Below are 17,778 nucleotides of genomic sequence, written 5' to 3' on the forward strand. Positions count from 1 at the left end.
CCTCGAAAGGATCAGTGGATCAGAAAACGGATGGACGGATGGACAAAAAAAATTGCATTTGAGAAAATTCTAAATTCAGAGCCAGCATCCTCCTCGGCTGACACAGACTGCAGCGCTAGTACTGGCAAAAGCGTTTAGCGCATGCTCTTCTCAGTTAGGCACATTGCTCACAACGTTGCTATCCGTCGATTCTCCAGAGACCTTTGGCGGTCCCTGCAAATATCGGGGGCCCAAGTAACTGCCTCCATTTGCCGAATGGTAAGTCGCACCTAGTCACTGCTTTTTGGCCACGACATTCGTCAAAGGAGCAGTATCTGTGCTTGGTGGTTGCGCCTTCTCGGCAGCACGCCTGTACCAGCACAGATTTTGATTGGGAGGAATGTCGGCGCCATTGACTGTCGGTGCTGGACAGACCTGGGGCGCTTGTGTTTTTTGCGCCAGTAATGGGCAGCATTTTTCACAACCCCGATTTGTTCAGTGGCGCGATTTGGCAATGTCAGCGCTGTTGGACAGTTGGCGTTGTTGCAGCTAGATGGATGGCCGCTGAAGTTGAGGATGAGGTGAGAGGAGCGTTGGCGAAGAGCGCCAATGCGTATTTGGAACCGTGAGTCGCCGCTTGGAATTGAAATGGATTTCCATGGGACAGGAGAAGTGAACCAATCTCTTTTTTCGTCAATGGATGCTACAGCTTCTTGTTGACTTTGAAACTTAGCCTGTAGCCGACGTGTGCACATTTTGAGCATGACGTCTCTGATCCACTGGTTAAAGGAAACTTTGATTCTCTCCTCTTTCATCTCAAACCGCTTCAAACAACAAAGCGTGTGATGGAAAAGTGGTTAGAACTGCATGACTGTCCGTGTTTTATGTTATGTGTTGTGTTTATTATTTTACTTTATGTTAACTGTTTTGTAAAGCGCTTTGTTACAGCTGCCGCTGTTGTGAAAGCGCTATATAAATCAGCATGTATTGTATTGTATTGTATTGTATTGTATTGTATTGTAATTATTTGAACGTGTGGCTAAAAAGTGGTCAAACCTCGTTTGTGATAAATATACGTAACTAAAATACATTTGCTCTACCCAAGTTTTCATGGTTCACAATCTGTCTGGAGTACAAAGTACAACCTGAAAAAAAAAAACCAAAGCAATCGATTCCACCTTTGTCTTGAAATCCAGGAAATTCCGTCTCTGTTTTTCAGCGACGCCAATTGTAGATATTCTAAGTGATAGCATCGGCGGCCACAAGGCCAACACGCAGAGATTGTTGTGGAATGTGAAAATTACAGCCTATCGTTCCCTCTGATCACTTGTCTGCTCACAAATGAGTCGAGTGTGGCTTTAACCCCGCTCTCTCAAGTTCAATCGTCACCGCTGCAAGGACTTGAAGCATGAAATAGTCTCGCTTCCAGGCATGCGGATGTCAGACGGCGGGATGTACAGCTCTTGATCTAGCGAGTGACTGATGGGAGCGGAGCTACTCATGCGCTGATCAACGTTGTTAGCTCATGGCCTTTGATGTGAAGCATTTTATTCTGATCAATTCATTTTTTTGGGGGTGTGGGGGGGTTAGAAGTGCTTAAAATAACAATTTTTATTTACAATATCCATCCATCAAACATGGCTACAATGTAACTCGAGGGAAATAGCGAATCTGTATAACGGTAGTTTGTTGCAACCGTTTCCAATAAAATGGCTGCCAACTACGATGTGTAATGCGTTAATACAATCCAATAATTCACAGACGACAACTGCGTGTTAAAGACAACTTTATTTATCATAAACTCTGTGACACTGCAATGTGTCTTTGCTGTCATACTTTACACTCATGATACTTGTCGGAACCCAAACGACCGCGGTTCGTTAAAGTGTAGCTAATAGTGAGTAATCTTTTTTCAAATTATTTGTTTGTATTTCGGTCCCTGAAAACATGTCAGGAAAATGGACAATATCACTAAACTGTTTTGCGTCCTGCCTTTATTTTTCGATAAATTGTTTGGGAAGCCCTGCATCCATTTTTAACGATATACCGTATTTTCGGCACTATAAGGCACACCTAAAAATTTTCACTTTTCCCCAAAACTGACAGTGCACCTTATAGTCCGATGGGTCTTATATACGGATCGATATTCTGATTTCTTGGACGTAATATTTAAAATTTTCTGTACAGCACTTTGTTACAGCTGCAGTGGATGCGAAAACACTATTGAAATAAAGCTGATTTCCATTGTATTTAGCATAGCTCCATCTAGTGGATGCATAACGCAACCTCAGCCACTCTTGTCCCTTCTATTCCATGCGGTGTGCCCTATTCATGAAAACAGTTTTAAACTAGGAGATTAATTGAAAGTGCGCCTTATACTCCAAAGCGCCTTATAGTGTGGAAAATACGGTACTCTCGCAACTGATGGGATACATGACGTCATCGGGAATATGTAAGCATAAATGTTTAAAAAAAATAATAAGTGCAGACCTCAGAAACGGCTTTTTTCCCTTCATCTAGAAATAGCAAGTCATGACAAATTCAATGTTTTTTTTGTTTTGTTTCGTTTTTTTCATCATCATCATCACCGCCAGCAAGTGATACAAACTATTAGTTTGATTTCTGAAATGAAGTGCCCTGGGCCAAGTTGGGTTTTTTTTTTCCTCCTTCCATCCTTTCTCATTTTCATCAGCTCTGACCCTTTCATTGCCTCCAGCGACACAGGGAGATTGTTCAGCTCATGAGAATTGACTCACTAATCCCGCTTTCCAAGCACCCGCAGACCCTCTCTGAAAGCCGCCCTCATCACTCACACCTGCTATCGTCACGAGCCGCTCATGAATTTGCTATCAGCGGCTTGCAGTTTGCCGTATACAAATCTACCTCACGGTTTTTATAGAGGCCGACATTCAGGCAGCTCTCCTCGCAGCTTATTTTCCACAATCTCCGCTATTTCCAACTTCCAAAGAATGCAGTATTCTAGCGGAACCTTGGATGTTCGAATGCTACTTTTCGGAAAGAACTGCCTCAACAGTCGCACAAGACCGTTGAGATTGAAGTGCTGTCACGCGAGATGTCACATGAGAATGACGCGTTACTAACCGAGGCCTCAGCTCAGGAGAGTCTCAAAATCTGCAGTTGATGGTTTATTCATGGCCTTGTTTTTTTTTTAACCCCCTAAATGAATAACCAGCCTCAACGAGGGAAAATCTTGTCGTCGATAGATACCAGTGTCACTACACGCTCCGTTGCTTGTTGTCAAAGCTGAGGCGGTGTCTTTTGTTGTTTGTTTGTGTTACTGTGCTTAACTTCTTGAAATGCTTGCGTGCACGCCATGTTCCGAAAAGTGAGCTGTCTGAGATGCAGATTTTGTTTTAAGATGTCACTGATTAACTCGTATTGGCTTTTCATGTTTGTTAAAACAAACAAAATGATTTGACCAAATCGTTACAAAGGGTATCGGCCCAATGCTGGCTGAGATTTTTCGGTGCCACGGCCGTTCGTTCCAGAGATGAACGTAAAAGTTCAACCCCGTTACATGCGGTAGAGCAGAATGTATAGTCTGAAATTCCTGCATCTGTAAAGATACAAATATATGATTTCCATTTTAAACAATTTCCACTGTGGCTGCTTTCTTGTTTCAAGGACATGCTTGGCATTAGTGAGAAATGCATTTCGTGCAACACAGAGGGAACATCACTGAATGTCAGGAAAAACATCACTCTGGGTTTTCTTTTTTATTTATTTAATACGGTGATATATGAACATTTAATATGCTCCACTGAGGAAATTGGCACTGGATAGAAGTTGTCATGGCTGATAAATGTTGATGGGCTCCATTGTTGCCTTGAGAATACACATCGGTACCACACGGGTGCATTCAAAGAAATTCAGATCCAGTGAACCCCCATCATTCATGGAAGATTGGGGCTGAGCCAGGCCAAGATTATTGATAGAAAAAAGTCAAATTGGGCCAAGATGGCAGTCAAGCACCTGAAACATAGCGAGGATCATAAAGCATCAACGCCATGCTTCTACACAATTATGATCATACGGGTACGGTATAAAGTGGTGAGATTATTCAACGCAAGCAAACCACCTTCACAGGAGACTCCCTAATCGTATTAACTAGCATACTAGCTTAAATAATGCAGTAGCACAACTTGGCTAGCACTTTCCACAAATTGTATTATGGAACCTTTTCATTCATTCATTCATCTTCTGTGCCGCTTGATCCTCACGAGGGTCGCGGGGGGTGCTGGAGCCTATCCCAGCTGTCTCCGGGCAGTCGGCGGGGGACACCCTGAATCGGTTGCCAGCCAATCGCAGGGCACACAGAGACGAACAACCATCCGCGCTCACACTCACACCTAGGGACAATTTAGAGTATTCAGTCAGCCTGCTACGCATGTTTTGGAATGTGGGAGGAAGCGGGAGCACCCGGGGAAAACCCACGCAGGTCCGGGGAGAACATGCAAACTCCACACAGGGAGGCCGGACCTGGAATTGAAACCGGTACCTCTGCACTGTGAAGCCGACATGCTAACCGCTGGACTACCTGGCCGCCTGTATTAACTAGCATACTAGCTTAAATAATGCACTAGCACAACTTGGCTAGCACTTTGCACAAATTGTATTATGGAACCTTTTGGTATTTCAACACCAAAATACGTGTTAGGGAATACAGGCAAATTCAAAACGTCAAGAAGCAGCCGCATTCTTTCACTTTTGACAGAAAACAAAACCGAAAATATGCAAGGCAAATGAAAAAACATGATCGGTGAATTAAACTTAACGACAACAAGAATCTACCATATGGCGCCAAAGTAATATTTTAATTCAGTGGTTCTTAACCTGGGTTCGATCGAACCCCAGGGGTTTCGGTGAATCGGTCTGAGGGGTTCGACGGAGCATCTACCATGGAGGTTAAGACACACCCGACTCAACATGTCAATTAGTTATGACACGCCCGCTTGGCCATCACTGGCTGCAGATGATCACATGACATTGCTTGTCCAATCAGTGCTGTGGGAAATTTAGTTCACTTCGTATTCGTAGTATGTCGTTCAATTACAAAAAAAAAAACGTTTCCATGGCCCTTAAAATTTTATTTACTTTTTTCTGTTTTTATTCATTCATTCATCTTCCGAGCCGCTTGATTCTCACTAGGGTCGCGGGGGGTGCTGTAGCCTATCCCAGCTGTCTCCGGGCAGTAGGCGGGGGACACCCTGAATCGGTTGCCAGCCAATCGCAGGGCACAAAGAAACGAACAACCATTCGCACTCACACTCACACCTAGGGACAATTTAGAGTGTTCAATCAGCCTGCCACGCATGTTTTTGGAATGTGGGAGGAAACCGGAGCACCCGGAGAAAACCCACACAGGCCCGGGGAGAACATGCAAACTCCACACAGGGAGGCCGGAGGTGGAATCGAACCCGGTACCTCTGCACTGTGAAGCCGACGTGCTAACCACTGGATTACCAGGCCGCCCTTTCTGTTTTTAATAAATGTTTTTTTTTCAATATCTTGAATTTGTAAAAAAAATAAAATTCACTAATGAAAAGTTTCGATGAATGTGCATATTAACTGGTTGGGTTCGGTACCTCAAAGACGGTTATGAAGCACTGCTTTAATTGCTTTGGCCTGTTTTTCCCCTTACGTTTCCTGTGCCAAAAACCGTAAACGAGTCGAATTCAAACTAACTTTCAACCCTTCAATGCACGATTTATGATAACCTACATCCAGATTTTTGGGTTGGAGCAACTTTTGAATATCTGTCCACTGCAGTGACCAGTGTTGCTGAAAAGGTTCAAGTCACAATGTATCTTTTTTTTTTTTTTTTCGTTTTTGCTGAGGATACTTCATTACGGCATTCATCTTTGCTGTTATTAATCATATTGTCATCGGAGCGTGCCATTAGATATGCACGCCGTGTATGGAGGCGCTCTTGTTGTGGTAACTATGTTGCCATTTATCTGTAGTCATCACCATAACAATGTGCGCAGCAGCGCATTGTTTTAATTAAGGCGACACAAACATAATGAGAGCAAATTACATCCAAGTCATCTCTGGAGGTTCCGTGTTAGTGTCGCTGCTCCATCATGTCATGGCAGTTCATGTGTTCACACTCTCTGTACAGACCACGCGAAGTGACGATGGTGCCACCGCAACAGGATCTCACACAGAGAAGCACGCACACATACTGTACACACACGCGGCGGTGTCATTCACGATCATTTTTCGACTTCCAATCTCAAATCAGCCAAGTCCAATTTCATCTGCGTCCTGGCCGATGGCTTCGGTGACAAACTGCTGAATGTTTTCCACTTATTTATTGATTTATTTATTTCCAATTTCTGCTTTTTTTGTGTGTGTGTGTGTGTTTGTGAACATGGGAGAAAAAGAAGGTGAGTGTGACTCAGACCGATGGAGGGCTTCCATTGGTGTATTATCCAAAAGCAATTTTATTTGTTAAGAACCTGAGCAAATCCTTGCACCCGTGTCCTTAAAACACCCGTGCTGTTCAAATAGGAAAGGTAGTTGCAGCTATCAGTGCTGCTAAAATGAGGTTCGGCCCTGCTCCGTTATTAGCGTTGCGTTTCTCATGTTTATCTTGTTCTATATTGTGACGAAAGGGGCACCAAACTTTTGGGTTTGAGATGTGATATTTTGTGAGCGCACATGAATAAGTGTCATTAGCCATTCATTGAATTGGTTTTAAAATGTCCATTAAACAAATGTGTAATTGAAAATGAAGCAAAGTGTGTAAGAACCTGTTTTTTTGTTGTTGTTTTTTTTAATAACGGTTAGTTACGAGCGAGTGCAGTATTGCAATTGACATAATGGTGATTAACTGACAGGTTTATTATGGAGCTTCCCAGGTATGAGCAGCTGTGGGGTTGCAGGACTCTGTCCTCATTTTGTTCAGTAATCAAGCCGTTCCGTGAATCGAAAAAAAAAAACACACACAATTGATGCCCATTGTATTTTTTTTAATCAGTTTAAGCTTTAAAAATACTGCCAACTATGATCCCAACACATGATTTTCACCATTACCATTTTAAACTCATATTACAACATTCATTCATTCATCTTCCGAGCCGCTTGATCCTCACTAGGGTCGCGTGGGGTGCCGGAGCCTATCCCAGCTGTCTTTGGGCAGTAGGCGGGGGACACCCTGAATCGGTCGCCAGCCAATCGCAGGGCACACAGAGACGAACAACCATCCACGCTCACATTCACACCTAGGGACAATTTAGAGCGTCCAATCAGCCTGCCATGCATGTTTTTGGAATGTGGGAGGAAACCGGAGCACCCGGAGAAAAGCCACGCAGGCCGGGGAGAACATGCAAACTCCACACAGGGAGGCCGGAGCTGGCATCGAACCCGGTACCTCTGCACTGTGAAGCCGACGTGCTAACCACTGGACTACCGGGCCGCCCCATATTACAACATTACACCTCAAATAGATTTGATTTTGAAATTTTTTTTTCTCAAAATAAGCGACTATTTAACAGGACTTTGGCGCCACTTTTTGGCATTTGAGGGTGTTTTTACGAAAAGGCATTTCGGAAAAACACATAAAAGCTATTCAGGTAATAAATAGTTGAGGATGGTTTGGACAGAAAAAAAAAACACAACCAGGTGAATTTGTACATACATAAAAAGTTTTAAGAACTCATGGCTTAAAAAAAAAGCTCTCTGCAGTTAAACTTGCTGTTCATCTCCAGTAACTATTTAAGGGACTGTGAACGCTCAAAGGCTAATCAAGTCAGGAAAAAAAACAACTTTCAAAACATTTCTACACACGTTTATGATGTCAGAAGAGACTGATTGTATATCCCAAGCGATGCACTGATATTTCAAAACCACTTTGACCGTTTTCTGCTGCCGCAAAGCTGTCCCGCAAAGGCTGCTGTATTATCGAAGGCGTCAGTTCAATCTATTTGCCCTAAATCATACAAGTAGGAAATGACGGCAATCGCATCCATAATTCACTGACGGCAAGCGCAGGTGCTCGTTCTCGCTATATTGTCCAAGTGTGAAGATTTAAGCAGTCACTTACATGAATGGCAAGCGATGGAGGTTCAATTTACTGTTTCAGTGAGCCATAATCACAATGGGGGCTCAGCCAGTTTAGGACAGTCAGATGGAATGGAGGCAGCGAGAGATGATCCCCAGTGCACATATTGGTTTGCTGCTCCATGCGCAGAAAAAGATCAGATGCCATTAGTCTCCATTTGCACCATTTGTTGCCAACAAAAGTTCCAAAAATGTGCTGATTTTGATTATCTTTTTAGTTTATGTTGCCCATATTACCAGTGATGGAGTTTAGATTGCTAAATAGATAATTATAAATAAATAGATGGGGTTTTTTTTCCTTTTTCATTGTCAGCCTCAAAAAAAGAAAATCCCTAAAGTCTCGCTTTTGTATTTAATAATCTGTTTGACAGTGAAGCATTTACCTTTTTTTTCTGTACCTACAGGCATTATGCATATAATAGGCATTTTCTATATAATAACCTCTACCTTCTGTGCATGCAGAAGCACAACTACTGGAATATCCATCCATCCATTTTCTCATCCGTTTATCCTTACGTGCGGCGTGCTGAAACCTATCCCAGCCGTCTTCGGGCAGTAGGCGAGGGACACCCTGAACTGGTTGCCAGCCTATCGCAAGGGCACACATAGACGAACAGCCATTCTTACTTTCAGTCACTTCTACGGACAATTTAGAACAGATGTCCCCAACCTTTTTTGTTCCGCGGACCGGTTTAACGTCAGACAATATTTTTAGGGACCGGCCTTTAAGGTGTGTCGGATAAATACAACAAAACAATATGATAAGACCTGCATGAAAACTGTGATATTTTATAAATGTAATAATAAACGCAAGCGACGCCGCAATGCTCTCTGATCATTGTGGTGATGTTTAAACGTGGCTTCAAAATAAGATTCGCCACAAATACAAAGTGCGCGAAAAATACGACTCACCATCGTGGTAACCTATCACGTATTGTGTAGACGGATGTAACTGAGAATCCGGTAGTTTTTCAAAATAAAAAAATCTTTCAAATTGCGAAATAAATAAAACTGAAGTTCATTCATTCATTCATCATCCGAGCCACTTGATCCTCACTAGGGTCGCGGGGGTGCTGGAGCCTATCCCAGCTGTCTTCGGGCAGTAGGCGGGGGACACCCTGAATCGGTTGCCAGCCAATCGCAGGGCACACAGAAACGAACAACCATTCGCACTCACACTCACACCTAGGGACAATTTAGAGTGTTCAATCAGCCTGCTACGCATGTTTTTGGAATGTGGGAGGAAACCGGAGCACCCGGAGAAAACCCACGGGGAGAACATGCAAACTCCACACAGGGAGGCCGGAGCTGGAATCGAACCCGGTACCTCTGCACTGTGAAGCCGACTAAAACTGAAGTTATGCAAGTTATTTATTCTTTCTGCGCATCCCGGTACCAAATGACACATGGACCACTACCGGTCCACGGCCCGGGGATTAGGGACCACTGATTTAAGATAAGATAACCTTTATTTGTCCCACACTGGGAACATTTAGAGTGTTCCACTAACCTGTCATGCATGTTTTTGGAATGTGGGGGGGACCGGAGTTACCGGAGAAAACACACGCAGGCGCGGGAAGAACATGCAAACTCCCACACAGGGAGGACAGAGTCAGAATCTCTGCACTGTTATGCTAAAGTCGACTTTCATGTATAGATACATATATATGAATGTGTTATAAGCATGTGCCTTTGCCAACCTGGAGGTCATGTGGGCAAAAATAGGTGGCTGTCCACTCTTTGTTATCTCGAGACCTCAGCCTCTTGACGCTCCACCTTCCTGTGTGTTTTGTAGTTCTACTTCGCGAGGAAGTGGCCCAACTGCAGGAAGAGGTGCACCTGCTGCGCCAGATGAAGGATATGTTGAGTAAGGACCTGGAGGAGAGCCAAGGAGGATGTTCGGCCGACGTGCTTTCTGCCACCGAGCTCCGCGTGCAGGTGGCCCAAAAGGAGCAGGAGCTGGACCGAGCCAAGGAGGCTTTGCAAGGTCAGAACTTCAGAAGGGCAACAACTAGCTGTGTGTGCTCTAGAAAATACACAATAACGTCAACCTTATGAACTGCTGTCATGTAATTGTCACGGTAATTAAATATAAAGAGTCGGGCTCCCTTTCATTCCTTGAAATGGTTGAATTGATGATATCAAAGAGATATTAGTCACGATATATATGTATTATTATGGTTTTAGCACACATGAACAGAGTTCCTCTTCCTTGATGAGGTTTGCTGCAGTACGTCCTCCTGTGCATGAAAGTTCAATGCTTAAAAGAGAATTAAGAATTTGCCTGCGGAGTGTCTATTTATTTTTTATGACCAGATCTGAAAGCGGGGGATTATTTTCATGTTCCCGTAATGAGAATGAGATGTTAGCTGCTGCATATTGGTCGTATTATGGACCACCGCTTCGTGTTTTGGACTTGTCAGGTGTTTTGTTTAGTAAAGCTGGAAACACTCAAATGTCACGATTTTTGTCTCTCGGGCTCCCCATATGATGTTATGTTATAATTTTAGCATTGTGATAAACGCAAGACAGATATTGGTCTGTATGTCGACGTGACTGTTAAAAATACTTTTTGGCAGTTGTGTCAAGCAGTGGCTTCCAGGGGTTATACAACTATGATGATGATGATGCAACCACCGGGATGTGAAATTCAACTCGCAAGTTACTGGACTGTGTCTTTACTTGACAGTTCATTTGGACTTGTATCATACACGAAATCTTTGCATTGCGAAGGAATGTAAAAGTCTCCCGACTGACAAAAGAGCAATCCCACAATGTCGTGACAGCTGTTCATGAAAGCTTCAAGAAGGGGAATTTGGTACGGCTTATAAGGTCCGGAAATGTCAAGCGAGGAGAGGCTTTTGCATGAAAACAGCGTGTGAAAGAGGGCAACAGGAAATTGTCAGTTACACTGTTTGTTGGGGGTAACTTTTACTCATTAACTGTGGAAGTTTTCTTTTTCTGGGGATGGATCGTCTTTGGAGAAAAAGAGAGAACTGGCATGAACGAGGAAAAATATGTTAAATACGTTAAAAATACGTTATGGCAATATTTGTGTTTTTCATGCCTCATGTTCATCCGGTGATATGAATAAAAATTGTTGCTAAACTTCAGCTAGATAATTTGAACAGAATCAGAATCAGAATCATCTTTATTGTCCAAGTATGTAGAACACACAAGGAAGAACCTGTTTAAGTGTCTACTGGATTTGGTGCGCATGGATCTGTAGCGTCTGCCTGAGGGGAGTGGCTGAAAAAGGTGGTGGGCAGGGTGCGGGGGATCCAGGAGGATTTTCCGTGCATAACAAAGTATACAATTCATATATCCGTGTGTAATTGATGTGTTTAAACTATGTTTCATGTTCGTGGTTTTTTTTTTAATAAATGTTCAAACTGTATGATACTTCCTAGTTGGTGGGCATTTTATTGGAAATGGCTACAATGAATTCCCGTTCTAATGTACAAATCTGTTATGTAGGTATGTTGTAACGAGGTTCAACCGTATATGTAAACAATTTTAAACGGTAGAGGATTCTTGGTGCACTCAGAAAAAAAAAAAATAATCGTTCCTTTATTACCTTGAAATGAATGCTGCGGGGTCAGGAATCCGTCATAACCAGTGGAGGTTATGGCGCTCCTTATTCGTATTCTTAGACATAACACACATATCCCATGCATTAAGATCTCTCTTGACAACCTCCTCCAAAAAAAGGATTTTTGAACCTCCGCAATCATTTAAGATGGAATTTGGTGTCTTGCATGCTTAAAGCTCTTGTGTCAACAGAAAAAAAGTAGAACTCGGCCTTTATCAACTCTCTGAAGTATCCATATTTCCTGTTTGGCGACCAATGATATACAATGCTGTATCCCTTCCTGTGTGGGCAGTTGAAGCTGTTCAGGAGCAAAGTACCATGAAAGCGGGCCGGCACACAAAGGCTTTTAACACATTGCGGGAACGGATGTTTCCATAAAACACAAGGGTTTTGGCAGTGGGAGCTATGGGCCAGTTTGGAAAGAGATTTGGAAATAGAACCCAGGCACTTGTGTTATAATCAACATCTACTTGCTCGAATAATAACTGCTCCCTCTCTATATCTCCTTGTGCCACTCGTGTCATGCCTCAGCTGGTGATCGGATACCTTCAAGTCAAGTCAAGTCAAGTCAACAGTATTTGTAGAGCACTTTCAAACAGCCATCGCTGCATACAAAGTGCTGTACATAGAGCAATTTAACATGCACAATAAACAGTAAGACAAATCGGTAATAAAGGCGGTAGAAAGCACCAAACAGTAAAACCAAGAACAAATCTAAGTAATGCTGAGTCTGTCTTCTTTTCGTTGAATTTCAAGAAATTTTGTGCCATCCAGGTTTTGATTTCTTCCAGACAGGATAGAAGTGGCCTTAATGAGAAGGCGTCTTTCTTGCTCAGTGGGACATAGATCTGGCAGTCATCCGCATAGCAGGGGTAGGGAATACCATGTTTCCTTAAGATGGAACCCAATGGGAGCAGATATAGCGAGAACAGCAGAGGCCCAGAATTGAGCCCTGTGGAACACCACATGACACCTTGAAAAAAATGGAATCGCAGTCCACGTTTAGGCCACAAAGCCACCAAGCTGAACAATTGGTGTGTTGGTGGGTTTGTGAGTGGGTCAGTTTTCCTTAAATAACAAGACATTTTACAATAAAATCAATTCAGGAAGTGAACGTCAAACCCAACAAACGGGTATTCTTGTCACAGTTCGGGTTGCGAACTGCACTGAACTGAAACCATCCATAAGCTAACAACCACCCCCACCCAAAGTCGTGAAAGAGAATGGCTAATTAAGTCTGAAGAACACTTATTTCCCTTGATAAATCTTCTTATTGTTTCTCATTTGTGTGTGTGGTTTGTTTTTGTTTTTTTGTTGCTGGATGAAATCACAAACAATTACTTGTTCTTAGCCGTAGGGCATAGTCATTGCCTCAATCTTCTAGAATCGTCGCTTTCACAGGAAAACAACACTTCAATCTAAAACTGGGTGTCAACATTCAGTGCATGTAAAAGAAAACACCGTGGCTCCAAAACACACCAGTCAGTCAGATGATCGATTACTTTTACTCAAATCTTTTTTTTCTGAGCTGTTGCTCAGATCTAAAAGATGATGTTTGTCCCTCTTTCTCTCTCTCTCACATTGGTATTCGGATGTCAAACTTATTTATTCATCTACTGTATTTGTGAATCTTGATGGGAAAAAAAATCACTGCCCTGGTATCCTCAAAGGTACGACTTTCGTACCCTTAGCGCTAACGTCAGTAAGTCTCGAAACAAACCTGGATGTATTTCTTGCCTGGAGATTTTACTAACGGTTACCTAGCAGTCCACAAACTAGACATAAGTGGCTACATTGGTGTGAATTATAGTTCAGGGTCACCTTATATCCCAGTTGTAAGCGTATGTTGAGGGTTAACACAAAGCAGTATGCGAAGGAGCCAATATGGCTGTCAACCAATGCTTTCCCCACGCAGTTCTTCGGCCCAACAAGATCACCTTCATCATCTGTATTCATGAAATATACAGAGGTCGCGGACGTCCTGACCATCAATGGGCCCTTTTACCGAGTCACAGTGGGCGTCTTGTCTCGTCCGGCGTCAGGCGGATAGCTGTTGCCCAACGGATACAGGTGCAGAATACGAGACAGCCACGGCATTTGTGGCTCATCTCAGAGGCCTCTCTGAGTTCGGTGAGGCAGGTGTAACCAGCTTTGCGCTTTTACTCCGCCCGTACCGGAGCTTCCCCGAGTTTTTTTAGTCTGAGAAACCTGTTGAGGTGCAGACACGAAGAAAGGGAGTCATAAGTTCTTTTGTAGGGAGTAAAAATCAGTCAAGGAGACTGCATTCTATACGGACTACTTTCCAATAATATTAACAACAACAGAGAAAACAGTGTCCCCCCTAGTGGATAATCTACGAATTGCATTTTATGAAAAATATTAATTCAGTATCTTTTATGCAATTTTTTCACATTTAGATTATCCAGTGGGCCTTATGTTTGACACCCCTGCTCTAGACAGAGTTGGAGGTGCCAGAGTTAAAGTTGTGGGTCGTGATTCGGTTTAGGGTCCAACAGGTGGCACTGGAGGGCTCCCCCGGCGGCTGCACACCCGTTTGTCATTTGGTAATTAGTTGTATAAAAGGACTCCTGCCCGAACACTCGGTGTCGGGTCATTGTTGCTTCTTGCTACTGTCATGTGTCTTGCTATTTGCTCTTAGTTTCTGTCATGTTTAGTTCATTGTTATGTTTTAGCTTTAGTCATGGATTTTGTTTGATACTTTGGACTTTGTGTGTGTGGGATTTAGTTTTCTTTGTTTTAAATACAATTCTTCAAATACACCCTGCTCCTCCCTCCTGCCTGCTTTTTGGGGTCCACCACCACCTCGCTACGTGACATTGTGGAGATTCTCTTTCGGAATGACAGGGATGGACCGGATCAGAGATGAGCTCGGCACAAATTTAAAGTGTCCAGATTTAAATGGTTTGGATATGTTTAGCTCAGGGGCAGTGGATATATGAGTGTGAGGATCCTGGGAAATTTTACCGCCAGGTAGGCGGCAAAGAGGAAAACCATGTGATGTGAGAAGACCTGTGGATAATTGGAGTGTGAGCCGAAGATGCAGAGGACTGGGAGAGATAGAAAAAGGATGAGTCGCCGCGGTAACCCCTGAATAGGGTTACGGCAATGAGAAAGAACAAAAAAGGTCAAATTATTTTCACAAGTAGCCCTCAAAACATTAATCGCGCTGTTCTTATCTAGTGAGAAAGTGACAGACGTTGTCCTTGCACGACATTGCAGCTCCCAGAGCAGCCTCCCCAGATGCAACTTGTGAAAGTGGAGTTGTTAGAAAGTTCATTTACAGACACACAGCTGGCCCACAGCACAAGTGAGGTAAACAAAGAAGGCGCATCAAGAGGGGAAACTGACACGATCCTTGACGGTACCCGGCAGTCGCGGGAATTGCGTCCACGAATAATTGCCGAGCGATGAAGTCAAAGATGGATTTACAAAGAGTGACTGACTACAAAGAGCATTTAAAATACAAATGAGCAATGGAAGCTGTCGGCAAATGTCTGTCCAAAGGAGGAAATAAAAACTGCTTGGGTAACGGGTAACGCTGACAGCAAAGGGAGAACATGAGTCAATTGTCTTTGGGACATATAAAAATTCCGTGAATAAACACGTCAAAGCAGGTTATTTATCATCAATGTGCGTTCCACGGTATGACAATGAGACTGAAGAACCAGAGACTAAGTCAAGACTTGGAGTTGATTGCCCATCCGTAAACGCTGAAAAGCATCCCATACATGCAAATCGGTACACACTTTTGTACTGCACTATATATTCATTCCGAATACAAGATACAACAATCTTATAGCCTCAGGGGTATTCCGTCTGAAGGTTCCACCGGAACTTGTTATTACACTATCATTATGTATTTAAAGCCCAACCACAGTAGTTTAAAGACGCCTTAGAAATGTTTTGTTATTATTCTGAGGTTCATTTTGATCCCATTTTCAATGGTTTCCTATACTTACCCCAGAAATTGCAGGCATGTTCCTGCAGGTAGAAACTGAACGATCAAAAATTGTCTTTGTACCGACCCTCCGGAATCTTTTAAAAATCAGCCCCTGAAGCTTGTTTCACTTCGCGAGATAAAATTTGGTAGACGTGTCTATCATGAGAAGACGCAACCAAAATCCCCATGCCTAAAAAGGGCAAAGGAAATCTGCCATTTTATTTTCAAGTGACTAATTTAGGGTGGTACCGGGTTCGATTCCAGCTCCGGCCTCCCTGCGTGGAGTTTGCATGTTCTCCCCGGGTCTGCGTGGGTTTTCTCCGGGTGCTCCGGTTTCCTCCCACATTCCAAAAACATGCGTGGCAGGCTGATTGAACACTCTAAATTGTCCCTAGGTGTGAGTGTGAGCGTGAATGGTTGTTCGTCTCTGTGTGCTCTGCGATTGGCTGGCAACCGATTCAGGGTGTCCCCCGCCTACTGCCCGGAGACAGCTGGGATCGGCTCCAGCACCCCCCGCGGCCCTAGTGAGGATCAAGCGGCTCGGGAGATGAATGAATGAATGAATAATTTAGGGTCAATTTGAAGCAGTCCTTCAAAAACAAACTTATCCCAGAGAGTTTGTCAAAACTCTTAACAGCTGGGCCAACAATGATGTACGTGATAGTTTGAAGAGATTCAAACAGGAGGCGCCACCCAAACTGGAACAGCTGTAGAGATACCAATACCAGTTGTTACCTTAGCTTTTAATTCTCAACAGTTCCTTTAAAGTCTGTATATCAGACCTGGGTACAGTACAGTACAGACCGAGACCCCACACCCACGCCCACTCAAAATCTCTGACTGGCCCTCACGGTGACCACTAAATCAAAGTAAAATGTAAAATATGCTGTGCTTTTATTTTTTGTTCATTAATCAGTGTAAAAGTCCCCCCCTCGTTCTTTTCAAATAGCCTTGTTACTCATTAATCGGTTTCAGAAACCATTGATGTGAACACAAACAAAAATCAACATGCGACATTGCCTTTGAAAAAAAAACAACTTGAAAAGGCACTGTGTAAATATTGCACCAAATGTTCCAGGGTTATTGTGTGTGACAATTACCAGAAATAGTCCGGGGAATTTCTGATGTTGCAGAGGAGCTCCAACAAATGTTGAGTCATGTCTAACCAATGAACCTGTGCAGGCACACAATTCAGTGCTAACCAATGCTCTCTCTCTCTCTCTCTCTCTCTGCCTTTCATTTCTATCAGCCATGAAGTCAGACCGTAAGCGTCTTAAGGTGGAAAAGGCAGACCTGGTGAATCAGATGCAGCAACTTTATTCCACACTGGAGAGTCGAGAGGAGCAGCTACGTGATTTTATTCGCAACTACGACCAGCACAGAAAAGTACATGATTAAATGCATCAGCAGGTTTCTCCCCCCCCCCCCCCCCCATTCATAGCAATGTTGGTTAGAATGCTCATTGAGTGGACAAATTTGGTTTTCCTCAACCATAGGAGGACAGTCTAGTGTTTCACAGTCTTTATTGTTTTATACTGTAATGCACTTTACTCCACTAAGCTTCTCCAGTTGGTCCAAAATGCTGCCGCTTGCTTCTTGACTAGTATCAGAGAGAGCACATAACGCTCGCTCTGGCATCCCTTCACTGACTCCCAATGCATTTTAGAGTTCTTTTTATGATTCTATTATTTGTTTTCAAATCTTTAAATGGCCTCGCTCCACCTTACATCTCTGAGCTCCTCCGCCCCGATGGATCTTCCCGGTGCCTCAGGTCTGGTGACCAGACACTATTAGTGGTACCGAGAACTAAGCGGATGCTCAGAGGGGACGGAGCCTTTTCTGTTGCCGGTCCCTCTCTTTGGAATGACCTCCCGCTGAACGTTAGGCAAGCCCCCATCGCTGCCCATCTTTAAAACTCATCTCAAAACTCATTTGTATTCTTTGGCTTTTGACTCAGCATGAGACTTGATCTTTAGTTTTCCTGTTTTTGTGCTTCCTACTGTCTTTATCATTCATTTATTGTTTGTTGTTGTCTGATTTTTTTTTTTTTTGCTCCATATGCATCACTTTGTATACAGCGGTGGTTATTTTAAATTGTTCTAGAAATGCAGTTGAGTTCTGTTTTTAAGGAGCAATGACTACAACACAGTATAGACAGAGT

General features: G+C 43.3%; 1 protein-coding gene across 5 annotated transcripts in view; it reads left to right on the forward strand.

The window, feature by feature from the left end:
• The window catches only part of kazna (kazrin, periplakin interacting protein a), a 135,382-nt gene that overhangs the window by 96,387 nt on the left and 21,217 nt on the right, over positions 1–17,778 (forward strand). For all 5 annotated transcript variants that reach the window (XM_052059186.1, XM_052059187.1, XM_052059188.1 and 2 more), the window contains 2 exons: positions 9,860–10,051; positions 16,867–17,003. In XM_052059186.1, the coding sequence (XP_051915146.1) occupies positions 9,860–10,051; positions 16,867–17,003 (329 nt within the window). The remainder of the gene's footprint in view (positions 1–9,859; positions 10,052–16,866; positions 17,004–17,778) is intronic.

The sequence above is a fragment of the Hippocampus zosterae genome, chromosome 2 (genome assembly GCF_025434085.1).
Source record: "Hippocampus zosterae strain Florida chromosome 2, ASM2543408v3, whole genome shotgun sequence".
NCBI lineage: Eukaryota > Metazoa > Chordata > Actinopteri > Syngnathiformes > Syngnathidae > Hippocampus > Hippocampus zosterae.